Source organism: Myotis yumanensis, unplaced genomic scaffold (assembly GCF_028538775.1).
Source record: "Myotis yumanensis isolate MYYU_CA2020_CCGP unplaced genomic scaffold, mMyoYum1.0.hap1 SCAF_23, whole genome shotgun sequence".
In the NCBI taxonomy this organism is placed as follows: domain Eukaryota; kingdom Metazoa; phylum Chordata; class Mammalia; order Chiroptera; family Vespertilionidae; genus Myotis; species Myotis yumanensis.
Window position 1 is genome coordinate 2,014,275 of NW_027223774.1, and position 26,714 is coordinate 2,040,988.

Below are 26,714 nucleotides of genomic sequence, written 5' to 3' on the forward strand. Positions count from 1 at the left end.
ACCAATCACAGGGCGGGGCGGCAAGAGGAAGTGATGCCGGGAGCGGGCATATAAACAGGCGGATGCCAGCGCCTGGCACAGAATTCGCCGGTCTGGGCTGCAGTAGCTGCGGCTGTGGGGGCCGCGGAGGCATCTGAGGCCGGGGGTTTGGAAGTGAGTGAAACCCATCTCATTCTCTCCTCTCTTACCCCCAGAACTGAGGTCCTGTTACCAAGTCCAAACCTTCCGTCCCTCTCCATGAGGAGCTGACTTCAGACCGGGATTGCTCCAGCCCAATTAGAGACGTTCCTAGGGAAAATGGCTACAGACCAGGCATTTTCCGATGGTCATGGGCACCCCCAGGACAGCCTGGGCTGGGAGCTGCCACTTGCCAGACGACCCCAGGGAAACCTCACTGAAGAACAGCACCGGGACTCTGAGAGGGGGCACGAATTCTTCAGAGCCTTCCAACACTCAGAGGACGCGGACCCCCTCCAGAGCGTGCACACAATGTCTGGGCTCCTCCATCACTGGCGCAGGCCGGATGTGCTCACCAAGAAGCAGATCTTGGAGCAACATGGCGGACTTGGGTCTTTGTCTTCTGAGGATCATGATTTTGACCCCATGGCTGAGATGTTGGTCCATGACTATGATGATGAAAGAACTCTTGAAGAGGAGGAGATGATGGATGAGGGTAAAAACTTCAGCTCTGAAATGAAAGATTTAGAAATGGAAGGAAGCATGCGTCTGGAAGACCTGCTGGCCTTCTACGGCTCTGAGCCCGTGCTGCCTGCCACGGTGGAGCCCAGTGCCCATAGCTCCCCAAGTGAATTTGCCGACCAGCTGCCAGACATGACACTGGACAAGGAGGAAATAGCAAAAGACCTGCTGTCAGGTTATGACGAGGAGGCGCCGTCTTCCGCAGACGAACTGATACTGTTGCTGACTTTTCACAAGGCTTCCAACTTCTTCCCGAAGCCTTTGCGCTCAAATGCTACTTGTGAAGGAGATAAAGAATCAGAGACTGAAGATGTTGAAACAGACAGTGGTAACTCACCTGAAGATTTGAGGAAGGAAATAAGGATCGGTTTACAATATCAGGCCCAGATCCCCCCTTATCTTGGAGAGTATGGTGATGATGCTGAGAAAGCATCTGAAGTTGGAGACCAGCTCCTTTGGCGTGCTGGTGTGGTTGCAGAGAGCAAAGTGAAGGAGTACCTTGTCCAGGCCGCATTCAGAACTGGAAATGAGAAAACAGTGGACGGGGTTTCGGCCGGAGCACTCACCAGGGACAATGAGCAGGCATTATATGAGCTGCTCAGGTGGGACCATAACATCAAGGAGGCGCTGGAGAGGTATTGCCGCAGTGGAAAGGCACCTCAGGAGGGAATGACTGTGTGGACAGAAGAAGAAATCCGGAGCTTTGAGCATGCACTCATGCTCTTTGGAAAAGACTTTTATCGTATACAGAAGAACAAGGTGAAGACCAGAACGGTGGCGGAGTGCATGGCATTCTACTACATGAGGAAGATGTGGAAGAAGTCTGAGCGCTAGTACTGCTTCGACTACTTCCCTCAGCAGACACGGTTCGGGAAGAATCGCTACAACCACCACCCCGGAGTGACAGACTACACGGACAACCTGGTGGATGAGACAGAAGCTCTGGGGGGGCGGGGGCCCAGTCAGTTCTCCCGGCTTAACCACCACCCACCCTGACGCTGTTCCCTATTGGCCCCATACTCTGTCAGTCTTGCTGGTTGTTTCAATAAATATTTCAGAATCCAACCCTTATCCCTGGTTTGTCCTCCGTTGTCCTTTATTTCGTTGGAAAATAGGGAGGTCCCAGGAGAGTGACCAGAATCCCTACAGAATGCCCAGCGCAATTTGGATGTCAGATACACCACATTTTTTATTTTCTAAAATATATATATATATATTTGTATTGATTTTGGTGTGGAAGGCAGAAGGAAGAGAGAGATGGTCACATCAACCATGAGAGAGAATCACGGATTGGTTGCCTCTTGCACGGCCCCTTACTGGGGATGGTGCCCTCAACCTTCGTATGTGCCCTTGAATGGAATTGAACCTGGGACCCTTCAGTCCATAGGCTAAAGCTCTATCCACTGAGCCAAACCAGCCAGGGCCACAGCATTTTTTAGATGTGTGTGTTCTGAATTATTCCTTTATTTGACATTTATATTTCACTGAGCACCATTTTTTGAGAGAGAGAGAGAGAGATTGGTTGCTCCCTGTAGGCACCTGGGCTGAAGATTTAACCCGCCACCAAGTCTTGTACACTGACTGGGAATGGAACCCGCAATCTTTTGCTGCACAAGATGATGCTCAACCAATGGAGCATCACCCACACCTGGTCTTGGTGGCAAAACCCGGAGATAAGCGTTTTCCTGGTGTGGGGTGTGGCTCCCCATGGGGTTCTCCTGTTTTGCTGACTCGGCTGGTTCAGAGCTCTGGTTGCCCAGTGTGGTAACCATGCTGGCTGCTCCGTGGTGACTCTAGGTCTGCAAAGTCTCTTTGAAAACAGTGAGTCCACTTCAGTGGCTAGAACACCCACCTGGACGCCCAGCACACACGGGATGGACCCTGCTGTGGGTCTGCGAGGTCTGCTCGTCACCACCCTGGTCCCCACACCTGGACATTGTCCTGGGGGGAGAGATAGGACTCAGGAGGAGTGTGCGTGGGTTCTGTGTGACAAACAATTCAGTCACTCCTGCCTCTCCAGCCATGGCCCCCGACCACATGCATCCACACAAATGGGCTACTTGTTGGCAATGACAACCTATTTAACCAGCCCTGCCAAAGGCACTTACCTCGGTTGTAGGTATAATCCCTGCTCCAGTTGGGGCACAGTGTGGAGGCAACCAATCCATGTGTCTCTCTCATGTCGATGATTCTCTCTCTCCCTCTCTCTCCTTTCCTCACTGAAATCAATAAAAACATGTCTTAAAGAATAAAAATCAATGGAAAATATAACCTCTGGTGGGGATTTGAAAAAAAAATTAAAAATAAAACGTATGGAAGCAGAAACTCGGGGCATGGTCCCAGCACGTAGGTGCCCTGAGCCCCCCAGGTGATGGTAATGCTGTGATTCTTCAACCACAGTGGGTCCTCCCTGGTTCTCAGGCCCGGATCACCTGGGGCTTCATTTTGGGTTTGTTTTGAAATGATTACAGCGTCACAGGAAGTTGCAACACTAGCCCAGGGAGGTCTCATGTATTAAAAAAATAAATGCCTGCAAGCCGCTCGAGGTGAGTGTATTTAAGCATCAGAAAGGGGACAGGATGGTGGGCCTACTCCCCTGTTTTCTCCGTTCCGGCTCTTTTCAGAGTCCACCGTGACTCTGGTCTTGACAGAATTAGCATCTCTCAATCCAACTCTCTCTGGAACTCTGTTTTGTTTCTCTTGTTAATCCTCACCCAAGGTTATTTTTCCTATTGGTTTTTGAGAGAGAGAGAGGAATGGAGGAAAGGAGAGAGAGAGAGAGAGAGAGAGAGAGAGAGAGAGAGAGAGAGAGAAAGAAGATGGGGAGAGAAAGAGAGAATGAGAACAATTAATTAGTTCTTGGATAAGCTTCTGCTGGGCAACTTTATGACCTCCATGCCCCTGGAGCTATTAATAGCAGTTAGACCTTCACCAGGGGACACACCCAGGAGAGAAACCCTTCCAATGCCTTGTGTGTCCCAAGGGGTTCATTCAGGCCTCGGACCTCCACATCCACCTGCGGATCCACACGGGGGAGAAGCCGTTCCGCTGTAAAGTCTGGAAGAAGAGGTTCACCCACGAGTCCACGCTGCGTGGAAGATCTCCACTGTCAACACCACTGTCCAGGACAGGTGCCCGAGGTGGGTACTAACCGTCACACCTGCTCATAGAAAAGGAACAGGCCAGGGGCGGGGGGGGGGGGGGTGACTGTCCCGAGGTCACACAGGGAATGAGTCCTGAGCTGGGATTTGAACCCAAGTAGGGTGCCCTGGGCATGCCACCAGCTGGTCCACACCCAGGAGAAGCCGTACCAGTGCGACATGTGCCACAAAAGTTCGGCCACCTCAGGAACCTCAATGTCCAGATCCTCAGCCAAGAACCACCTCATTAGCATCCCACAGACACCTGTCACTCAGGAGAGGCCCAGGGTTTCAGGAGCTCAGGGCCAGGAGCCAGGAGCAGAGACCAGACCCTGTGTCTTATCTCAAGGATGAAATCTGGAGAGGAGTGTGGTTCCAGGAGGGGACATCGAACTGGGTGGGTCGTCCCATTGGGCAGGACAGGCGCTGCACCCACCCATGTCTGAGCTGTTTCTGCTCGCTCTGCTGGGCTGGGTGGGGCATGTGCTGGGAGTGTCCCAGAGCGGGATTCCCGCCAACGCTGGGCTTCCTGCACCTCTCTGTGTCCTAGAGTCTCCGACAGTGAGGGACCTGAGCACGGGGTTCCCTGTGGAATCTGAGCCAAGCCTGGGGTGAGGGGGCCAGTGAGCAGCTCAGCCATGTGCGTAGGGTCTGCTCCTTTCCTCAGCCTGAGGGAGGTGTAGGCCTAAGTGTGGGTGCGATTGGACAACTGATGAAATTGATGGGCAGACGTTGGGTTATAATTTCAAAATTCTGGCAAAATAAAATAAGATCTGTACACACACACACACACACACACACACACACACACACACAGATACTTACTGAGAATCTTAGTCTGTGGTGTAATGGCATCTATACTAATAAAGGAATAATATGCTAATTAGACCAGACATCTTCCAGGCGTTCTTCCGGACAAAGCCATGGTGGCGGGGGGCCAAGGCAGAGGCGGTTAGGGCGATCAGGCCAGCAAGAGAGAGCATTTAGACTTGACCAGTCTGGCAGGGTAGGGCAGTTAGGGGCAATCAGGTCATCGGGGAGGGCAGTTGGGGGTGACCAGGTTGGCTTGGGAAGGCAGCTGGGGGCAATCAGGCCAGCAGGCAGAGGTGGTTAGGGGTGATCAGGCAGGCAGGAAGGCAGAGGCATTTAGGGGCGGTCAGGTAGGCAGGGGAGCAGTTAGGGGCATCAGGCAGGCAGGCAGAGTAGTTAGGGGCAATCAGACAGGCAGGCAGGGGAGCAGTTAGGGCAGGGGTGGGCAAACTTTTTGACTCGAGGGTCACAATGGGTTCTTAAACTGGACAGGAGGGCCGGAACAAAAGCATGAATGGAGTGTTTGTGTGAACTAATATAAATTCAAAGTAAACATCATTACATAAAAGGGCACGGTCTTTTTTTTTTTTTTTTTTTTTAGTTTTATTCATTTCAAACAGGCCGGATCCGGCCTGCGGGCCGTAGTTTGCCCACGGCTGAGTTAGGGGCATCAGTCAGGCAGGCAGAGTAGTTAGGGGCGATCAGGCAGGCAGGTAGGTGAGCGGTTAGGAGCCAGCATTCCCGAATTGTGAGAGGGATGTCCCCCAAGGGGTCCCAGATAGGAGAGGGTGCAGGCCAGGCTGAGGTACCCCCCTCCCCCCGTTCACAAATTTCATTCACCGGGCCTCTAATTATGATATAAGAACGATGTGTTTTTCTTCCTGAAATCCTGCAGGGGGTGCCCTTTTCTCTATCTCCCTGGGAGATTGGGGCTCTTTTCTCTCTGTGTGTCTCCTGTACTGTGAGTGTGAATGTTGCTCTGTGTACATGAGGCAGGAAAGGAAGAGAGAGAAATCCCTAGAGAGACTGTGTCCATTGGTCAAGTCTCAGAAGTAGTTTGACTGGGCAACATGCCAGGCCTGTTCTTCCCATTGGACATTGTAATGCTTTATCTTCTCATTCCAGGTCGCCACACATGATCCAACAAGGAAACCAGTCACATCTACCATTACCGTGGCTTCTGCTCCTCCTATGAGCTCTGTGTGAGGACTCACATGTCCCAGCCATGTGAGCACAGTGAGCATGAAGAGCACATGGTGCTCACAGCACCCCTGACCTCTGTTCTGTAGTAACGTCCACTTTCCTCTCTCCCAGGAGGAAGCAGAGGCAGAGAGTGGGAAGCAACATCCCCAGACAGCACTAAGCTCACTCCTCAGTGACCTTGACACCAGATCAGAGCTGTGTGGTCTAGAGGTCTGAGTTCCCACCACCTGCCCTGTGCTCCTCCCCATGGTCCTGTCACCATCCTGTGTCACAGATGAGGGAATGGGGTCCTGAGAACTCAATGCTGGGGGTGCCAGTGTCCTGAGCCCAGGAGGGGGGAAGTGAGAGGAGGAACAGATCTGGAGATGCAGGAGCTGAGGGTGATGGGGATTCACTGTCCCCTTCCTGTGCCACCTGCACTGCAGTTCCATAAGCTGCACCCATTGCTCCTGAAGGGAAAGGACATTTGGTGACTCTGGGATTTTTAAAAAACTGGAGTCTCCCTGCTTGTACTTGGTAATGGCGTCAGGGGCCTATAGGGGCAGGAAGACCCTGCCTCCGATGAACGTTACTCACTGAACCCGCCCATGTCCATCTTAGGGCTGCATCTGAGGGACCCTTGTTATCTATAATAATAAAAGCATAATATGCTGATTAGCCTGGACAGCCAAAGGAAGGCAGGCAGAGTGGCTAGGGCAAAGAGATAGGCAGGCAGAGTGGTTAGGGGTGATCAGGCAGGCAGGCAGAGTGGTTAGGGGTGATCAGGCAGGCAGGTAAGTGGTGAGGGGTGATCAGTCAGGCAGGGGAGTGGTTAGGAGCCAGCAGTCCCAGATTGCGAGAGGGATGTCCAACTGCCAATTTAGGCCTGGCGGGATCCTGCTCAGGCCTAAATTGTCAGTCAGACATCCCCCGGGCATCCCTGATCATGAGAGGGTGCAGGTGAGCTGATGGACCGCCCTTCCCGTGCACAGATTTTGTGCACCAGGCCTATAGTTTACTCATAAAAGTTCCCACAGCTTTGATGGGACGCCTGGCATGTTCTGGGTGAAGTGGTGCTCAGAGCACCAGCCTGGTGCTCCTTCAGGGAGACAGTGGGCAGAGAGCGCCCCCTGCAGGAGGAGGGGCGGGGCCCAGTCCCAGGCCCAGGACTGGCTCTCAGGTCTCAGCCCCAGGGAGGAGTCTGGAGCAGAGCAGCTCAGTGTTGGGGACTCCCCTTCTCCCTGGGGTTTCCCTTCTCCATCTCAGATTCCCTTTGGGTCCTCCTTCCCTGATACACATGAGGATGCCTCACTGCTCACTCCCATTGGGTATCTGGTTTCAAGAGAAGCCAATCCGCCTTCCATGATATAACCTCTCAGGGGACCCGCCCGGACTCAGATGGTCCCAGGACACCAAGGATGCGGGTCCTGAAGCCACCCCACCCTCCTCTTGCTGCTCTCGGGGGCGCCGGTCCTGACCCCCAGCTGGGCCGGTGAATGTGGGGACAAGGGGGCGGCGGTGTGTGGAGGAGCAAGGGGACACGGCGGGGCGCTGGCCCTGCCTTCCGTCCGCCCCCCAGGCCCCCACTCCTTGCGGTATTTCTTCACCGCGGTGTCCCGGCCCGGGCGCCGGGAGCCCCGGTACCTCCCCTTCGCCTAAGTGGACGACACGCAGTTCGTGCGGTTTGACAGCGATGCCCCGAATCCGAGGATGGAGCCGCGGGGAGCCGTGGATGCAGCAGCCGTGGGTGGAGCAGGAGCACCCGGGGTATTGGGAGGAGCCGACGCTGTGCGCCAAGGGAACCGCACAGACTCACCGAGTGGACCTGCAGACCCTGCCCGGCTACTACAACCAGAGCGAGGACGGTGAGCCGCGCGCCGGGCCCGTCACGACCCCCCTCCCTCCCCACGGACAATGAGACCAAAGCTCTCACACAAAAGCAGGAACAGTCAGACTATCCACCAAAAAAAGAGAGATAACAAACACCCAGGAGATGAGGGCGGAGAGCGGGACCCTTGCTTGAGCTCAGGCTGACCTGCCCAGGAAGGGCTCGCTGTCCAGGGTCCTGGAGATATGCTTCATTAGGACACGTGACAAGGCCTGGGGGAGGCCTGAATCCCTGTGTGTGTGTGTGTGTGTGTGTGTGAGAGATCTCATGAGAGTGTCACTCAGGTGCCTGTTGGGATGTGATCACACCTTCAGCGCCAATAAGGACAGGAGAGAGCAGGACGGGCTGAGGCCACAGCGCTCGCTTCCTCGCCGCCGCCACCCAGAGGACGGTCCCCTCAGACGCAGGGGGCGGGGTGGGGGGGGGGCCGTGCAGCGTGAGCGCCTGAGGCCGGGGGCCCAGGAAGGGGCAGCGGAACCGGGGTCCCCGCCGCCTTCCCGGGAGCCTCTGGCGTCCCCTCAGCCCCGCCCCCGACTCCGACCTTGACGCCAACCCCGACTCAGGCTCCTCGCTGCCAGGGGCCGCCCCGGCGTCGGGGGGCTCGGCCGTGGAACAGGAGCGGCAGAGCTGGAGTCGGGGCGCTCACCGGGGTGCGGGGGGCACCGGCCCCGACCTCAGCCTTGGGCTCTCTCCGAGGCCTCCTGGCCGCATCCCCAGAAGGCCTCCCGCCGGGGCCCCGCGGCCGCCCCGGCTGCTCGCTGGGCGCCAGGTCTGGGGGCTGCGAGCCCCGGGACCCAGGACGCCTGCGCGGGTCGGACCCGGAGCCGGACTCCCCTCCCCCCCAGCCGGCCCCGCGGCCCCGCCTCCCCCAGCGCTGACCTCCGTCCAGGGCCCCCGGACCCCCGACAGGCCGAGGCCGAGGCCGAGACCGAGGAGCGGAGAAAGGACGGTGGACCGCGTCCCGGACGCGGGTGGAGGGACAGGCCGGTCCAAGGAGGGACAGTCGGGCGGCCGGGGACCCGGAAAGGAGGCTGCGCGGCTCCCAGCAGCTCTGTGGGTCTGAGTCCTGGGCGGGTCCTGCCCGCCGCCCCCTCCGGGAAGGCTTCCTGGGTCGCCCTGCGTCCCGTGGGGCCTCCTCGCTCCTGGGCGCTGTGTCCCCAGAGGCGGCGGGTGCTGGGAGCGGCGTGCGCTGTGCTGTCTCCATGGACGCGCAGGGGACGGGCCTGCGCTGGGCGACGGCGAGTCCCAGAGACGCGGTCGGTGACTCAGAGCAGCAGCCGCTCCATGTGGAGGGGAAGGGGCTTTTCCACCAACAGAGTCACCTCCTCCCCAAGTCGCCGCGCGCCTGGGGGCGGCCCTCCTCTCAGTCTCACAGCTGGAGGCCTGTTGGAGGGGACGCGGATGCAGACACCCCCGCCTCCCTCCCTCCCGCTCTGCCCTGTCCCCGTGGGAACCGCCCAGGGCCCTCAGCAAGGCCACCAGCTCTGGCTCCCGGGGGAGCCCCCTCTTTCTGAGAGAGGGAGGGGCTCCCTCCTGCTGAGCACAGTTTTCAATGAGAAAAGGAGCCACACTGGTCAACTGTCCTGATCACAGAGGGAGAGGCCATGGCCGCACACAGCCCAGAACGCGCAGGATCCTGCGAAATGGGTGCCTGTGGGGTCAGTGCCCTGAGGCCTACACTCAGGGAGAATGCATTTCAATTATGGGGACAACACACACACATTATAGAGAAAACAAACAACACCCCCACTTTAAAGCCTTGAGGTTGGGCTCTGGGAGGCGTGGTCTTTGGGGTGAACATGCCCTTTGCTGCCCCTGTTGGCGCCCGAAGGTGTGGCTGCAGGAGCCGCCTCCCTCCCGCGGGGGGCGCTCTGCACAGGGAACTCGCCACAGGCCAGCGACTCAGGTGAAGCTTTAAAGGCCCAGGAGCTCCGGGCGGACGCTTCCCACTGAGCTCCCGGGGCTCCTCACACTGAGGTGCCCCGCAGGCGGGGAGCTGCAGGAGGCAGATGGGGGAGGGGGTCCGAGGCCCCACCTCCACGGGGGTCATGGCAACGGGGCCCCAGCTCCCCCTCCTTCCCCCGCAGACTCCCTGGGGGGGAAGCAACCAGGTGAGGGGACCCGAACCCCAAAGGGAAGAGGAGCCTCCTGCGCTGCCCGCAGCCAGAGCTGGGGACCCGGAGCCGCGTTCACCCAGCGGAGGTGCCCGCACCTCACTCCTGGGAGGGGCCCCCGCGGGTCGGGGCCGAGGAGGAGCCGCCCCAGCACCAGGCCCGGCTCCTGGGCCTCTGGTCCCGCTCTGGGGCCTGAAGGGGGACAGCGCCACCCCCGCTGCTGCGCTCAGGGCTCAGCAGGTCTGAGGTCCGCCCTCTCCTGGGACCGTCCTCAGGGCGAGGCCTTTGGGGGGGAAGCCGGGCTGGGCCCCGGGCGTCACTGATGGAAACCCGGGCCGCGGGCATCCACACACGGAGCCTGAACTGAGGGCTGGGCAGACGGGCCGCTCTGCTCCCGGGAAGCGGCGGGGAAGGTGGACGAGCTGCTGGAGACCCGCACGGGCACAGCCCGGAGCCGCGCAGTCCTGCGGGGAGGGGGTGGGGAGGCGGGTCCTAGGGAGGACTCACCCCGACAGGGAGGAGCTGTGCGCACGGAGCCACAGGTGCCCGCACCCTGGGCCGCCCGCGGCAGCTGGAGAGGAGGCTCAGGGGACCCAGCCCCCCGTCCTGGACGCACTGGGAGCTCAAGGCCAAGTCCCACCTGCAGCCTGAGCTGGCACAGACCGTGGGCGGCTGCGGGCACAGCGGGCCCGGCCACAGGGGAGTCCCAGGCTGCCCTGAGGGCCCTGCAGACCCGCGAGCCGGGGTGGGGTGCACTCAGGCGCGTCGGGCCTGGGTGCTGCGTGGGGGGCTGAAGGCATCCGCGGGGCAGGGGAGGCCCCGGCAGAGGGCACCCCGACCTCAGGCTGCTTCTGTGGTCCCCGGGCCTGAAGACTCGGGGACCCCGTGGGCGCCCAGCTGCAGCTCAAGGCCCAGGAGCCGCCAGGGGCGGCGACCAGTTCCCTCCGCAGGGAGGCCCGCAGCCTGGACCTGCCAGGCCGGCGTCCTGTCTGCTTTTGGGGGCGGGTCCCGGGACTGGGCCTCGAAGCCAGGGCAGGGGGCTCCTCCCGGAGAGAGCTGGGGAAAGGGGGACACGGAGCAGAAGGGCCGAAAATAAACCAGGGACACAGCCCACAACCCTCAGGTCCCAGCAGCAGCAGCAGAGATGGTGGCAGAGCCCCCGCAGCGCCCCATGCGGGCTGGGCTAGGGCAGCAGGACACAGCCACCCCCCCCCTCCCCTTCCCTCCGCCCCCCTCCTCCCCCCGCCCGGGCCTGGTTGCTGACATCAGCAGTGTGTTTTCCCTCCCTCAGACTGATACTCCCATCATTTCCTTTCATCTTTCCCAAACCGATGGATTTTAATTTCTATTTTTCTTATTCCACATTCTCATTATTGCTCACATGTGTTTATTACAAATATACTTGTTTGACATTTGTATTTCTTCTTTTCCACATTGTTCCCTCATGTGCGTTACTTGTGGATTGGGTGGTGGATGCTGTTAGATATTGGACTTGAGAGAGAAGGAGAAGCAGACCCCACGGGAACTGGTCTGACACACGAGGCCTCAGTGCTGTCGGGAGCTGGCCCGGAGCTCACAGCTGGGCCGGGTTACTCTCCTGTTGGACACAAGTCACTTCTCAGAGCGTCACCCTCAGACCCGGCCGCCCTGAGGCCCTGACAAGGGAGACAGAGCAACACCCACTCACTGCGTCTAAACACAGACACACACAGGGCCGCGCACAGCTCACAGAGGACCCCACAGATCCCTGCGCTGGCTCCTGGCAGCGACGCTGCTTCTCCCCAGCGGCCCCTCCACCCTCGCTGCAGGCGGCCTTGTCCCTCGATGGTCACTGAGCTGCCCACCCATAGAGCTGCCCCTCCTGATACCACCATCTAGAGCAGCCTGCTCCCCAGACCCTCCCCCAGGCCGCCCATCCAGAGCCCACACCCTAAATGTGTCCCATCTCCCCCCTTCCCACTAGGATGCCCCATGGTCCCCGTGGGATGCGTTCTCCCTCCAGCAATGATGACGAACCCACCTCGCCTGCCCACAGGGAGCCTCCTGGGATTTGGCTGAGGAACACTGGTCCACCGGACCCTTTCTCTGTCAACATTTTTGTGCATCTTTGAGTTTGATTCTGGCCCTGAGTTTGTATCTCTGGGGTGTGAGGTTGACATAGAAAAGTTTCATGTTTTCCTTCATGGTTTTTCATCTTTGGGTCTTGGATGGAGAAATGCTCATTACACACCTGTAAAGACTTCATATATAATTTCATCTGGGGGAGAGCATTCCAAGGGTGAAGGGAAACAGAATTGTTAGAATGTTGGGGGGAAGTTAAGGGGAGGAGCAGTAGGTAAGGGATTCTAGGGTGGAATCTACAGGTGACCTCCTCTGCTTTATGTTCTCTCAGTCTGTGCGGGGCCTACAGGGAGCTGCTGTCTGTTGGGTTTAATATCCATTTTCTCTTGCGGTAAAGCCCTGTGTGCCTGCCCATGTTCACCAGGTGAACAAACACAACACCAAGGGTCCCAGGTGATGGACACAGGATGGCTGCAGTGAGGAGCGTTTGTGAACCCTTCACCCTTAGGGGGTAACTCACATTTGAGTTCCTGCCTGTGCAGCTCGGTGTTAAATGCGTATTAATTACACTCTCCTGGCAGCTGTGAGTGAGGGTGTATCTGAGACCCACACACACAACTGAAGTCAGTGACACATGAAAACCCATGGCTTCCACATGAAGACAACTGTCACCTCCATCCATCTATGAGCCACACGGTGTCCTGTGGGGGCAGAGACTGGAAACTAACAGCATTTAGCCGGGCGCTGTCTCATGTGGCAGCTCCATGACCCCCCTGGCGGCTGAATTAAAGGTCCATGACATGCAAGTCCCCCTGCTCGGTACAGGAGCCACGTGCCAAGGGCTCAGTGGCCACAGCAGCTGGTGGCTGCCACGTAGGAGGAACCGATGCAGAGCGAGTCCTCACTCACAGAATGTCCTGCTGGACAGAGTGCTCTGCATGGTGTCTGGGCCTCAGGTCAGAGCACTCGGCCCATTTGCATTAAAGGGCCTGGTCTGGCCAGTGCAGCCAGTGGGGTGAGCGCTGTCCTGGTCACTAAAAGGTTTCAGGTGTGACCCCGGGTCAGGGCGCTTAGGGGAGCCAACCAATCAGGGCTTCTCTCTCGCATCCACGTTCCTCTCTTTCTCCCTCTCCCTTCCTCTCTCTCTAATGTCAATAAAAACATATTTTTAAAATTCAAAGGAATAAAAGGGCCAAGATGGCGTCTTCTACTGACACGTCAGGTTTCTGTCTGGGATGTGAGCGCACACTCAGCTGGGGTGGAGAAACCACATGGGTGTCTGTGGGCCTGGTGTCTTCAGGCACAAACTGCTCCCTGTCCCAGAGGGGACACCCCTGTCCCTCCACCTCCCTCCCAGGATGAGGACACTCCCTGTGGGATTTTCAGGGTGAGCTCTCTTCTAGAAGGTCCCAGGGGCAGTTCTGTGAGCTCAGTTTTGAGGTGCAGGGACCCCCTCCCTTATGCACAGGGATTCTGGGAAGAGAAGAGGAGGGAAAGGCAGGGCCAGTTGGGATTCTCTCCCTGGTTTATCCAGATCAACCTTTCTCAAAGTGTAGTCTGTGGAACCCTGAAGTATCTGAGAGCCTTTCCAGGGAGGTTGGGGGGGGGGGGGGTCAGCACTGTTGCAGGAGATGAAGGACATCCTCGCCTTTTCACTCTGCTGACATGGGCGCTGAGGCCAAGCTCAGCAGGAATGGGCTGACACACGACCTCCATGGTCCTTCCTCTTCCCCAGCACTGACTTGCAGAGAGAAGACAGACAGACAGAGCACAAAAACAGTTTCGCTTTTAAACTACACGACACGATTGATGGAGGTGAAATTATTCTCTTTACTAAAGGCTCATCCTTCCATCCACATTTTTAAAACATCGTGGCCTCCGGTGAAGATGCCCCAAAGGTGAACACGGTGCCTGCATCGCCCACACCCACAGGACAATGACCACCACCCTCCCCACAACCAGCATTCAGAGCCGCCTGGAATCCGCCCAACAGGATCCTACAGCAGCCACAGACTCAGCCACAGAGAGCAGACTGCTGGCTGCTGGAGGGCAGGGGAGGGACTGGGCACAGCAGGTGAAGGAGGAGGAGCTACAACATGGTCCCTACAGTGTGGTCATGGGGAGGGAAAGGACAGCACAGGGAACACAGTCAATCACATTGTACCAACTACATGTGAGGTCACGTGGTACTAGATGTATGGGGGTGATCACTGTATAAGTTATATGAATGTCTAACCAGAGTTGTACACCTAAACTCATACAATATTGTACATCAACTATATTTGAAAAATTAAAAATATTTTTAAAAAAAAGATATATGTTTGTTGAATTCATTACACAAATGGATAAATTTCTTAACTGTCTTTAATAAAAATGGAGGATAAAAAAACCTTAGACGATGGCCTGGGAAGTACACAAAAAACACTTCTGCCACATTCCCAAGTCTCATAAACCAGGCAGATCATGTGTGGGCACTGAGCTAGCCTCTTTCTCATGGGATCCCATGTTTACTTTTTAAAAAAATTATATTTTATTGATTTTTTACAGAGAGGAAGGGAGAGGGATAGAGAGTTAGAAACATTGATGACAGAGAAACATTGATCAGCTGCCTCCTGCACACCTCCTACTGGTTAGGGCCCATGTTTACATTAAAAAAAAAAATTGAGCCCTACCTGGTTTGTCTCTATGGTTGGAGCATAGGTCTGCGGACTGTAGGGTCCCAGGTTTGATTCAGGTCGAGGGCACATGCCCAGGATGTGGTCTCAATTCCCAGTAGGGGACGTGCCGGAGGCAGCAGATCCATGATTCTCTCTCACTATGGTTGTTTCTATCTCTCTCTCCCTCTCCCTTCCTCTCTGAAATCAATAAAAATATATTTTAAAAAATTTTATTTCAGAGAGGAACTGAGAGCGAGACAGAGATGGAAACATCCATGATGGAAGAGAATCGTGGACAGGCTGCCTCCTGCATGCCACCCACTGGGGATCTAGCCTGCAACCCTGCAGGTGCCTCACAGGGAATAGAACCCTGGCCTCCTGGTTCATAGGTCAATGCTCAGCCACTGAGCCACACCCGGCCTGGCCCATGTTTATGTAACAGAACGAATGGCACAGACACTAGGATTGCTGAGATTTGGTGAACTGGCTCACACTTTCTCAATAATGGACATGAATGCCCAAGCTGGTTTGGCCCAGTGGGTAGAGCATCAGCCTCCAGACTGAAGGTCTGATTCCAGTCAAGGGCACATGTCCGAGTGGTGGGCCCAATCTCCAATGTGGACCCAATCCCCAATAGGGCGAGCAGGAGGAGGCCAATCAAAGATTCTCCCTCATCATTCATGTTTCTATCTCTCTCCCTCCCTCTCCTTCTTCTCTGAAATCAGCAAAAATATATTTTTAAAAAATGAACGTGAGCTTTTCCCTTCAGGAAATATCACCTGGCAGGTGCCAACTGACAGTCCTGTTATCCTGATAAAATGTCAGCAACCCAGAATGTTGGAACAGGTGTGTCCCACCACGTGAGCTAGACGGCTCCCCAGTGCTGACACGCTTTTCTAGGGGGCTCTGTGGGAACAGCAACACCTGTGAGCTTTGATGACGTGATTAAACGCATCAGCACGGGAAGGTCTCTAGGACTTAGAGACACAAGGCATCACTTTACATCACCTGCATGAGGACAAGAGCCACCCAGCAAGAGAGCCCTGGGGATTGTGACAGAACAGAACAGAAACTATTCAATATTCCCCAGCCAGCGGGGCTCGGTGGTTGAACATTGACCTATGAACCAGGAGGTCAGAGCTCAACTGTTTGTCAGAGCACATGCCTGGGTTGTAGGCACCATCCCCAGTGTGGGGCGTGTAGGAGGCAGCTGATCAATAATTACTTCTTATTATTGATGTTTCTATCTCTCTCTTCCCCTTCCTTCTTCTCTGAAATCAATATAAAATATATATATTTTTAAATACATGACTCCTGTTACCATCTCATAGGCAGTGAGCATGCGACCTGGATTAATAACTGTCTCACCCTGTGTGATCCGTGAGGGTCACTATGATGACGTCACCACACACACAAGGTTATCTGGGCGCCTGCCTGTGTGTGAGGCCGCACAGAGATGGTGACACCAAAACCTTGGAAAGTCCCTGAACAGCACAGCGCCCGGGCCCGGCCTCGGGGACAGTGTGACCGGCGCCCCGCGCACGAGGAGGCGCAGGACCGAGTCCCAGGGCCCAGGCCTGCGCTCAGGTTCCGCAGGGGACAGAGTCTGGGGGGGCAGCTCCGTGGTGGGGACTCCCCAGCGCCCGGGTTTCACTTCTCCTCTCCCAACCTGTGTCGGCGCCTCCTTCCTGGAGACTCGTGACGCGACCCCAATTCTCGCTCCCATTGGCTGAGCGGTTTCCAGAGCAGCCAATCAGCGTCCCCGCGGCTCCCGGTTATAACTCCTACGCGGAAGCGCCAGGACTCAGACCGTCCCCCCGACGCCGAGGATGCCAGTCACGAGGCCCCCCACCCTCCTCCTGCTGCTCTCGGGGGCGCTGGTCCTGACCCCCAGCTGGGCCGGTGAGTGCGGGGTCGGAGGGGGCGGCGGTGCGGGGAGGAGCGAGGGGACCCGGCGGGGGCGCGGGGCCGGGAAGGCGCGTGTCCAGCCCCGGACCTGCCCCCGTCCGCCCCCCAGGCCCCCACTCCCTGAGGTATTTCCGCACCATCGTGTCCCGGCCCGGCCGCGGGGAGCCCCGGTACCTCAACGTCGGCTACGTGGACGACACGCAGTTCGTGCGGTTCGATAGCGACGCCCCGAATCCGAGGATGGAGCCACGGGCGCCGTGGATGCAGCAGCAGTGGGTGGAGGAGGAGAGGCCGGGGTATTGGGACCGGAACACGCAGATCAACAAGGAAACCGCACAGACTTTCCGAGTGAACCTGCAGACCGCCCTCGGCTACTACAACCAGAGCGAGGACGGTGAGCCGCGCGCCGGGCCCGTCACGACCCCCCTCCCCACGGACGGGCCGGGGTCGCCCCGAGGGTCCGGGTCCGAGCGTCACCCCGAGAAGGAGGGACCCGCCCGGCCCCCACCCGGGAGGAGCCGCGGGGACTTTGACCCGATTTCACTTTCAGTTTTAGATCCAGTCCCCGCGGGGCGGGCGGGGCGGGGCTGACCTCGGGGCGGGGCGGGGCTGACCGCGGGGCGGGGCTGACCGCGGGGCGGGGCTGACCGCGGGGCGGGGTCAGGGTCTCACACCATCCAGGTCATGAGAGGCTGCGACCTGGGACCCGACGGGCGCCTCCTCCGCGGGTACATGCAATACGCCTACGACGGCGACGACTACCTCGCCCTGAACGAGGACCTGACCTCCTGGACCGCGGCCGACGTGGCGGCTCAGATCTCCAAGAGGAAATTTGAACAGGCCGGTGCGGCAGAGCATGAGAGGAGCTACCTGGAGGGCCTGTGTGTGGAGTCCCTGCTCATGTACCTGGACAAAGGGAAGGAGACCCTGCAGCGCGCAGGTACCAGGGGCCCTTGGGCCGCCCCCTCTCCCCGGGGCTGGGGCTCCTACAGGAGACAGGACAGGGGGTCAGTGTCAGACACCCCTCCTTGGGGTCAGGGAGGGGGTCCTCCTGGATGTCAGGTCAGGTACCAGAGGGACCCCCCTCCTCTCAGGGACAGTGAGGGTTGCAGGTTCTCCTGGTTTCAGGGAGACCCCCTGAAATAGCCCATCAGCGGTTCCCATGGGCCCTGCAGGGGCTCTGGGACCCACAGGGACCTTCTCTCTCAGGCCTTGTGCGCTGCCCACACCCACTGTGTCTGAGGCCTCACCCCAGCTTTTCTGAGTTACATGGCCTCCTGCCCAGCGCTGGGTATCTCTGATTCTAGAACTTTCTAAAGACTAGAAGGTCCTTCCAGGTGCCTCTGTTCTGGCTGGTGTGTGGGCTGTGTGCTCCCTCCCCCACCCCCAGGTGTCTGTCCACTCTCAGGATGGTCACATGGGCGCTGCTGGAGTGTCCCATGGCGGATGCAAAGTTCCTGCATTTTCTCCCCTCCCCACAGACCCTCCAAAGGCACACGTGACCCACCACCCCGTCTCTGCCCGTGAGGTCACCCTGAGGTGCTGGGCGCTGGGCTTCTACCCTGCGGACATCAGCCTGACCTGGCAGCGTGACGGGGAGGACCAGACCCAGGACATGGAGCTGGTGGAGACCAGGCCTGCGGGGGACGGCACCTTCCAGAAGTGGGCGGCTGTGGGGGTGCCCCCTGGAGAGGAGCAGAGATACACGTGCCATGTGCAGCACGAGGGGCTGCCCGAGCCCCTGACCCTGAGATGGGGTGAGGAGGGGCCGTGGGCACAGAGCCTCTTCTCAGGGGAGCATGGCCCTGGGGGACCTCAGGGAGGTCGGGGCTGAGGCCTGGGGTCAGGGCCCTCACCCTCCCTTCCCTTCTCCCCCCAGAGCCGCCTTCTCACACCTTCATCATCATCATGGGCATCGCTGGGGGCCTCGTTCTGCTGGGAGCTGTGGCTGGAGCTGTGATGTGGGGGAGGAGGCGCTCAGGTGGGCAGGGGTGGGGTCTGAGTGTCTGTCCTACTGGGGGTTCAAGCCCAGGTAGATGGGTGTCCCCCCTCCTTCACGGGAAGCACCATCCCCATGCGTGTGCTGGCCAGTGTGGGGCTCTGTGCTCACACTTACTCTGTAGTGAGGCCCGTGGGAAAATGAGGGACCCACTTATCACCTGATGATGCTGGTGGTGGGGACCCCGTTCCCAGCAGCCCCAGGTCAGAGGGCAGGTCCCTGCTGAGCACAGACCTCCAGGAGGGCGGTGGGTCCAGTCCTCACACATGCACTTCCCTCAGGTTTCCTGGTTCTGTCCTGGGTCTATACACAGGGTTCTGGAAACTTCTCTGGGGCTCAGGACTAGGGCTTCCTTTAGGACCTCATGGCCCTGCCTCCTCCCTGGTCTCTCACGGGATGTTTTCTTCCCGCAGGTGGGAAAGGAGGGAGCTACGCTCAGGCTGCCAGTGAGTATGGAGGGGGGACCCCTGAGTCCCTGTGACAGTGCAGATGGGAGCCATAGGGGACCCCACCCCATAGTTCCTCCTTAGTCTCCTGCCCTGGGGCTCTGACCCTCTTCTGTGTCTCCCCACCGCCCCCCCCAGGCGGTGACAGCTCCCAGGGCTCTGATGTGTCTCTCTCAGCTTCTAAAGGTGAGACCCTGCCGTGGGGAGGGGTGGGCAGAGGGGAGGACTGGGTGGTGGGGAGTTTGTGGGACACTGTGGGCATGAAGTGGACTCTGAGAATGTCACCAGTTACAGCCACTGACCTGAATGTGTTCATGATGCTTGTCCTCCACAGCGTGAGGCAGCTGCCTTGTGGGGACTGAGTGATGGAAGATGTTCACGCTCCCACTTCCTGACTCAAGAACCTCTGATGGGGGGGCTGGCCTGCTCTGCTCCCCACACTTTCCTATCAGCAGAGGCGGGCTGCGCCCTCCCCATCCCTGCCTTTACTCCCTGCTGCTCTGAGCTGCAACTTCTGCTTTGTATTGAAATGAGACTGTGGATTGACCTCGTGTTTTAATTCTTGCCGTGACTGGTGACGGGTAATTAAAGGAGACTCTTTAATTAATTATTTTCTCAGAGGAAATAAATGGAAGCACCAAGGATTCTGCAGATTCCTGTGTATTTTGTGCTCTTTGCAGGGGGGACGGGAGAGGCTGTGAGGACGGAGTGTGGTCGGGGCCTGTGCACAGATGGTGCTCAGTGCATCGTGGGCTTTGATGTGGTCACTCCTCAACTGGGTCACCTCTCTGCTCCTCTGACCTTGTCCCTCAGTGTTCCCTGTCCCACCAGGACCTGTGCTCACAGGGACACACAGGCCTTGTCACTTGTTCGAATGAATCACATCTCCAGGCCCCTCGTCATCCGATCCTCAGGTCTGGGTCAGGCCCTCAGAACCTCTCTTCTGGGTGTTTGTTGTTTCTTTGCTTTTGTGGATATGATGCCTGTTACTGTGTTTGTGTAGGAGTTTTGGTCTCATTCTCTGGGTGTCCCCGTCTGACAGTATCAGGGCTCATTTTTGCTGTCATTGTCCCGCTGGCCCAGGGGTCCCTGCACACAGGACTCTGGTTGGAGAGATACATTTCAGGCTCTTCCTGCTCTTGCCTCCTTCGAGGGCCTGAAGGTTCCAACCCTCTGATCAGCTTGGTCTTTCTGGGGACCAGCCCCCACCCTGACTCTCTCCAGGACCCTCAGCCAAGAGCCATCTCATCAGCGTCCCAAAGACACTTGTCACTCACGATAAGCCCAGGGTTTTAGGAGCTCAGTGCCAGGAGCCAGGGACAAAGACCAGACACTTTCTCAGATCCATTAATAGCAACAGTGTCCCAATAATTGAAGATGTTGGCACCTTACTAGAGTCCCACCTACTCATGAACACTGTGTCCAATCCATCGTCCTTTAAGGTTGGTTACATGGCCCGGACACTTAGGAACATTGCCCAACAGTTGTAGTCAGAGGAGAAATTGAATTCAGCCCTAATGTGATATTGCTGCCCACCTCCCAGCATTGAGAATGACAGTCAGACAAAACCAATTGTTCACAAGAATGTGGACTCGTTCTGTCTCATATATTCCTGGAGGGAAAGTAAGTTGTTCCAAACCTGGTGGAAAATGCATTGGCCGCACTCCTTGCACCTAGAGACTGAGAGCAGGATGGGGTGTCGGGGAGTCAGAGGCTGAGAGTCACCAACAGGATGACAGGATATCACACATGGGACGAGGGAGAGAGTGAAAGGCTCAGAAGGACAGATGGACCGAACGGAGAGTTGCCTGTTGGCAAAAGTGTGGAGAAAAGACAACCCCTACCCCTGTTGGTGAGAATGTGCTTGTTCTCCAGAAAGAGATTTTCAGCCCTTGTGTACCTCAAACTACCCAACTTACATGATGGCTCCCTTTCACTGGTTGGGCACTCCTACCGTGTCCCCTAATGCTTCCCAATGCAGTGCCACACATGGGCTGTCACAGCCGGGAAAGTTATTCAAGATGCCAACTCTCCCACCTCCCCTTTGAAAGAAATAATAAAAAGAGAAGATTTAATGAGGTTACACGGATCTCACATATCTTGGAGTTTAGGGCGAGTCACTCTGCCCCATGGGACACCTGTACATTCCTGTGCAGAGACGGGTGAGATAAGGGAAGCAATTCCATTGGAGGGTAAGGAAATCAGGATGAAACAGTTGATGTAGAAACACAAAGATGGGAATGGCACCTAAGTGTTTCTGCTCAAGGGACGCCGAGAGGTACCTGTTGGCAACCCTCCCTGGACAAGAATGAAGGGACCACAGGCCCCCAATTCAACTAGTGACTCCACACGCCCCCTGGATAGAAGGAAGGGAACGTTTTCCCGATGCATTGTGACCTTTTATTACTTCACAGAATGTGTTTCTTACTCTTGTGCACAGTGTAGGAGTTTTATAGAGAAAGTGGTTGATCCATCAAGTCCCCAAACAAATATTGACAAGAAACCATAACTCGTTTTCCCAGCCGCAAACGGAATTCCTGCCCAACACATTGTAGGGAGGGCAGGATGGAGGCAGGTCCTCAGAACCGTGGCTGATTTCTTCTCGAGTCTGAGGAGACTAAATGCCAAGGCAGGTCAGCAGCCACAGGATGGACCCTGAAAGACTTACATCCTGCCCTGTGTCTATACACGGGGTTCTGAAAACTTCTCTGGGGCCCAGGACTAGGGCTTCCTTTAGGACCTCATGGCTCTTCCTCCTCCCTGGTCTCTCACGGGATGTTTTCTTCCTGCAGGTGCAAAAGGAGGGAGCTATGCTCAGGCTGCCAGTGAGTATGGAGGGGGGACCCCTGAGACCCTGTGACAGTGCAGATGAGAGCCATGGGGGGAACCCACTCCCCATATTTTCTCCTTGAATCTTCTGTCCTGGGTCTGACCCAGTCCTGGTGTGTCCCCCCCCAGACACTGACAGCGCCCAGGGCTCTGATGTGTCTCTCTCGGCTTCTAAAGGAGAGAGCCTGCCGTGGGGAGGGGTGGGCAGAGGTGAGGACTGGGTGGTGGGGACTCTGTGGGACACTGTGAGCATGAAGTGGGCTTTGAGAATGTCACCAGTTACAGCCACTGACCTTAATCTGCTCATGATGATTGTCCTCCAAGGGTGAGGCAGCTGCCTTGTGGGGACTGATGATGGAAGTTGTGTTCACGCTCCCACTTCCTGACTCAAGAACCTCTGATTTGGGGGCTGGGCCCACCCTGCTCCGCACACTTTCCTGTCAGCAGAGTTGGGCTGGGCCCTCCCCATCCCTGCCTTTACTCCCTGGTGCTCTGAGCTGCCACTTCCTGCTCTGTATTGAATGAGACTCTCATGTGACTTTGTTCATTGCTTGCCATGGAGCGTTGATGGGTTAATTAAAGGAGAATATCCTAAAGTTTGAGAGGAAATGGATGGAAGCACTGAGAACTTTCCAGAAGCCATGTGTTTGCAGTGCTGAGCCTGTCCCAGGTGGGACAGGAGGGGCTGTGAGGAGGAAGCGTGGTTGGGGCCTGTGCATGGTCAGTGCTCAGTGCATCGTGGGCTTTGATGTGGTCACTCCTTGGCCGGGTCACCTCTCTGCTCCTCTGACCTTGTCCCTCTGTGGAACCCTGTCCCACCAGCACCTGTGGTCACAGGGATTCAGGCCTCCCCCAGGCCTTGTCATGTGTCCTAATGCAGTGCATCTCCAGGACCCTGGACAGCGAGGCCCTCCTGGGCAGGTCAGCCTGAGCTCAAGCCAGGGTCCCGCCCGCCTCCCTCATCTCCTGGGTGTTTGTTGTTTCTCTTTTTTTGGTGGATAGTCTGCCTGTTCCTGCCTTTGTGTGAGAGCTTTGGTCTCATTGTCTGGGTGTCCCCATCTTATAGCCACTGGTGGCATTTTGCCCGTCATTGTCCCACAGGCCCAGGGCTCCCAGTGCACAGGACCCCGTGGTGTGGAAAGATGGGTGTTCAGGCTCCACCTGCTCCTGCCTCCTTCTAGGGCCCTGTTCTCACTTGTCAGCCCCTCCCTGCTGCTCCTGAGGGGCCCTGGAACTCCTGGGTTCGTGAAATCACAGTTGAGATGAGAAATATGTAGACATCACCAATAATGATCCTTATTCGGTAATCATTTCATCAATACCATTTATCATATTAAATCCCCAACATTCAATGTGAAATGCATGCTGCCCTGTGAGATGTTAAAGTCAGTTCCTAATCTAAGGAAGTTAATGAAGTTACATGGAAATTATACAGGAAATATGTTTTCCCTTTGAGCATTGCAGCTATTGAAAGAAGTCTCTCCTTTTTAAGGAATACTGAAGATTTTTGTAAATTTTATCTCAGGAAGGATGTGAGCAATACCCGCCTTCTATTGGCACAGTTCTCATCTGGGACTTGGGTAACATCACTCCTCCATCAGTGGAGATGTTATTTTCTAGAGGAAGATAAACACATTGGAGAATGAAGAGTTGTTTTACCCATTTTCTGTATGTTTAGTCCATTCCTATTTCTGTGAGATTCTGGCGTGTTACAGAGAAAATCAAGGTAGGAGCTTGGTTTTCAGCGAGTTGCTTCTCATATCTGTGTGTGTTCACACAGTGACCCTCTAATTGGCCGATGGATACACCCTGTGAGGAAGTGCGGAGGTATCAGGTATAGAGGTGCCCCTTGGGTTTCCAGTTCATCACTGAAAAGTAGACACGGGGTTCTGCTCCCACTCGGGGTGTAACATGAGCTTTGCCATCTTGGGGTCCATCTCCACTGCCATGGTCAGTGTCCCCCTGGCCCGAGCCGGTGTCTCCATGGTGCGTCCCTCACAGAGTCACTCCCTGGCCTGCAGCAGGTTCTCCCTTGCAAGGCCTTCCCGAGCCATCCCCTGAGACCAGAGCCCGCCCCCCCACCAACAGCACCCTGATGCTGGCGGCCCTGTTACCACTGCCACCTGCTGCCCTCCATTTCTCTCTCTGTGTCCCTGCCTCAGGGGACGCTCACGTGGCTTACGCAGACCTGCCATGTCCTGCTTCCTGCCTCCTGGCTCTGTGTCCCTTGCTGCTGATTTTAAGGGTCGTGGAGCTCCTGGGACCCTGTGCTGCTGGGCGTGACTATTGAAGATCTAACCTGTGGTTGGCAGTTGCTGTGATATCCACAGTGACGCTGCTCAGTGCTCCTCCTCGGGAGGCCAGTGTGGCCCAGGGAGCCCGCAGGAGCTTCTAGAAGGGCTGCAGGTGTAACTGACAGGGAGCACCGGGAGGCTCAGGGGCACAGCGCGCTGCTCGGGTGTGTTCCATCCATTCACAGTCATCCCTGCGCCGCCTAAGGATGGTGACCCTCTGACAAATGGGTGCTTCTGCGCCTTTGACGTTGTGTGAACATCAAGGGCCCCAACACCTTGATGGTCTAGCCCAGTGGTTGGCAAACTCATTAGTCAACAGAGCCAAATATCTACAGCACAACAATTGAAATTTCTTTTGAGAGCCAAATTCTTTAAACTTAAACTATATAGGTAGGTACATTGTTTTTAACTTCATTAGGGTACTCCTAGGGCTTAGGGAGAGCCACACTCAAGCGGCCAAAGAGCTTCATGTGGCTCGTGAGCCACAGTTTGCAGACCATGGCGCTAGCCGACTGCTTGGCAGGGGTTGCTCCGGGGCTGAGCAAGGACCAATACACCAGGAGGTCCCCAGTTTGATGCCTTGTTAGTTTCTTGAGGTGTTTCTGGATACAACCCCAGTAGGGGGCTTGCAGGAGTCAGCCAATCCATGTTTCCATCTCTCTCTCTCCTCTTACTATCTCTAATAATCAATAAAAACATTTTAAAGCAATCAAAGTAAAAACCCAGCTCTCCTGATGCTCACAGTGTGACAGGAAGGACAGGGAATGATGGGAACGCGCACAGCAGTAACTCCCATGGGCTGTGCTCCCGGCATCAGTGGCCGGGGAACCACAATCCCACAGTCACAGCCTTGACTCTTGTTTTGAGGGGCTGACTGCATGCAGCAGGCCCTCTTCTGTTCCATGTGACACAGGCTGGGGCGGGGTCATTGGAAGCCCGGCTGAACCAGAACATTCTAGAGGGTCCCTGACGGGGTGCAGCTGGTGCTGGAAGCCGGCTGGAGGTCTTTGGGTTCTGAGGTGGCTGCTGCTCCAAGCTGGGCCCCTCCCTTCCGGGGCGTGGGCCAAGGGCACAGGTCAGATCCACAGGCCCCTCATGTCAGACCCACAGGCCCCTCATGTCACACCCACAGGCCCATCATTTCAGACACACAGACACCACGTGTCAGACATACAGTCCCTCATGTCAGACACAAGTCCCTGCATGTCAGACACACACGCACCTCATGTCAGACCCACAGGCCCCTCATCTCACACCCACAGCCCCTCATGTCAGACCAACAGACACATGTTTCACACCCATAGTTGCAATCTTCTTCATTATTCAAACGATTTCGTTCCAGATTTTCAAGTTTTGACCTTAAGTCGACAAACACATGAGTCCAAATGCTACCTTGAAAACATGCAAGTTGCATCTCTATATCGTCAATTTGTAGCCATTGGAAATCCTTTAATTCCAAAGTATTGTAAACAACTACATCCAGATACTTAATTATTTTAATGGTCTGTTCTATGCTTCTAAATTGGTTGAATCTTTCGCTGAACTGTTCAATAACGAGTTTACTATATAATGGTGCATAAGTATGGGCTCAATTACACTCGTTGTAGTGGCCTTCTCAAAATACTTTTTAATCCGACCTTGTGTTCATTGATTGGTCAGAAACTTCCCTAAAAATGGCGGGGGTCAGCTTTCCTGCTCCTGAGTAACCACTTCCCAGTCAGACTGGAATGAGAGATGTGGGTGCTTCTGAGATGCTTGTCCTGGCACCTGCAGGGGAGAGCTATGGGTCTGCGGTCACTGAGCCCAATGGACTGAATGAAGGTCCTGGGTTCCATTTCAGTCAAGGTCATGTACTGGTTGGGGGCAGGATCCTGGGCGCTGAGCCCGTGCTTTGGGGAGGCAACCAATCAATGTGTCTCTTTCAATACATGTTTCTCTCTATCTCTTCGCCTCTTTCCACACTCTCTAAATATCAGTGAAAAATATAACCTCTAGTGAGGTTTAGCCCCACCACCAACAAAAAAAGTTAAAATAAAATAAAATAAAAATAAAAAGGCAAGAAAAAAGTGTCTAAGAGCCAGGACAGGGCCTCCCCGGGAAGATCTCCACTGTCAACACCACTGTCCAGGACAGGTGCCCGAGGTGGGTACTAACCATCACACTTGCTCATACAAAAGTAACAGGCCTGGGCTGGGGGGTGACTGTCCCGAGGTCACACAGGGAATGAGTCCTCAGCTGGGATTTGAACCCAAGTAGGGTGCCCTGGGCATGCCTGCTCAGCCCTTGTGAAAAACTGCTTCTCCCTTCCAGGAAACACCAGCAGAAGCCCAGCTCAGGACTCACTTGGCACATCTGGGTCTCCTGATGCCGTCACTGACTTTCCACGAGGCTTCCGACTTCTTCCCCAGGCCTGTGCACTCAAATGCTACTTGTGAAGGAGATAAAGAATCAGAGATTGAAGATGTTGAAACAGACAGTGGTAACTCACCTGAAGATTTGAGGAAGGAAATAAGGATCGGTTTACAATATCAGGCCGAGATCCCCCCTTATCTTGGAGAGTATGATGATGATGATGAGAAAGCATCTGAAGATGGAGACCAGCTCCTTTGGCGTCCTGGTGTGGTTGCGGAGAGCAAAGTGAAGGAGTACCTTGTCGAGGCCGCATTCAGAACTGGAAATGAGAAAAC

At 56.2% G+C, this 26,714-nt stretch overlaps 4 protein-coding genes across 4 annotated transcripts in view; 3 read left to right on the forward strand and 1 right to left on the reverse strand.

Annotated features, from left to right (window-relative positions):
• Positions 1-19,548, forward strand: part of LOC138999562 (class I histocompatibility antigen, Gogo-B*0102 alpha chain-like) — a 28,630-nt gene extending 9,082 nt beyond the window's left edge. The window contains exon 8 of the mRNA XM_070401721.1: positions 19,239-19,548. Within this exon, the coding sequence (XP_070257822.1) occupies positions 19,239-19,243 (5 nt within the window). The 3' untranslated portion in view covers positions 19,244-19,548. The remainder of the gene's footprint in view (positions 1-19,238) is intronic.
• The window catches only part of LOC138999566 (mesoderm induction early response protein 3-like), a 27,122-nt gene continuing 978 nt past the window's right edge, over positions 571-26,714 (forward strand). The window contains 1 exon segment of the mRNA XM_070401725.1: positions 571-1,660. Coding sequence (XP_070257826.1) covers positions 604-1,660 — 1,057 coding nt within the window. The 5' untranslated portion in view covers positions 571-603.
• LOC138999567 (saoe class I histocompatibility antigen, A alpha chain-like) overlaps positions 2,038-26,714 on the reverse strand; it is a 372,085-nt gene continuing 347,408 nt past the window's right edge. Inside the window, exon 8 of the mRNA XM_070401726.1 lies at positions 2,038-2,640. Within this exon, the coding sequence (XP_070257827.1) occupies positions 2,252-2,640 (389 nt within the window). The 3' untranslated portion in view covers positions 2,038-2,251. The remainder of the gene's footprint in view (positions 2,641-26,714) is intronic.
• Positions 16,348-19,548, forward strand: LOC138999556 (saoe class I histocompatibility antigen, A alpha chain-like). The gene is made up of 8 exons (XM_070401710.1): positions 16,348-16,453; positions 16,569-16,853; positions 17,124-17,399; positions 17,941-18,216; positions 18,339-18,440; positions 18,872-18,904; positions 19,043-19,090; positions 19,239-19,548. Exons 1-8 carry the CDS (start codon positions 16,381-16,383, stop codon positions 19,241-19,243), a joined length of 1,098 nt encoding a protein of 365 aa, XP_070257811.1. The 5' UTR covers positions 16,348-16,380; the 3' UTR covers positions 19,244-19,548.

Excerpts from the sequence above, each read along its gene's own strand:
- LOC138999556 (XM_070401710.1), top strand. The coding sequence starts at position 16,381 with ATGCCAGTCACGAGGCCCCCCACCCTCCTCCTGCTGCTCTCGGGGGCG. Across the intron at positions 17,400-17,940 it reads GGAGACCCTGCAGCGCGCAG|ACCCTCCAAAGGCACACGTG; the intron begins GTACCAGGGGCC and ends CCCTCCCCACAG. Across the intron at positions 18,441-18,871 it reads GTGGGGGAGGAGGCGCTCAG|GTGGGAAAGGAGGGAGCTAC; the intron begins GTGGGCAGGGGT and ends TTCTTCCCGCAG.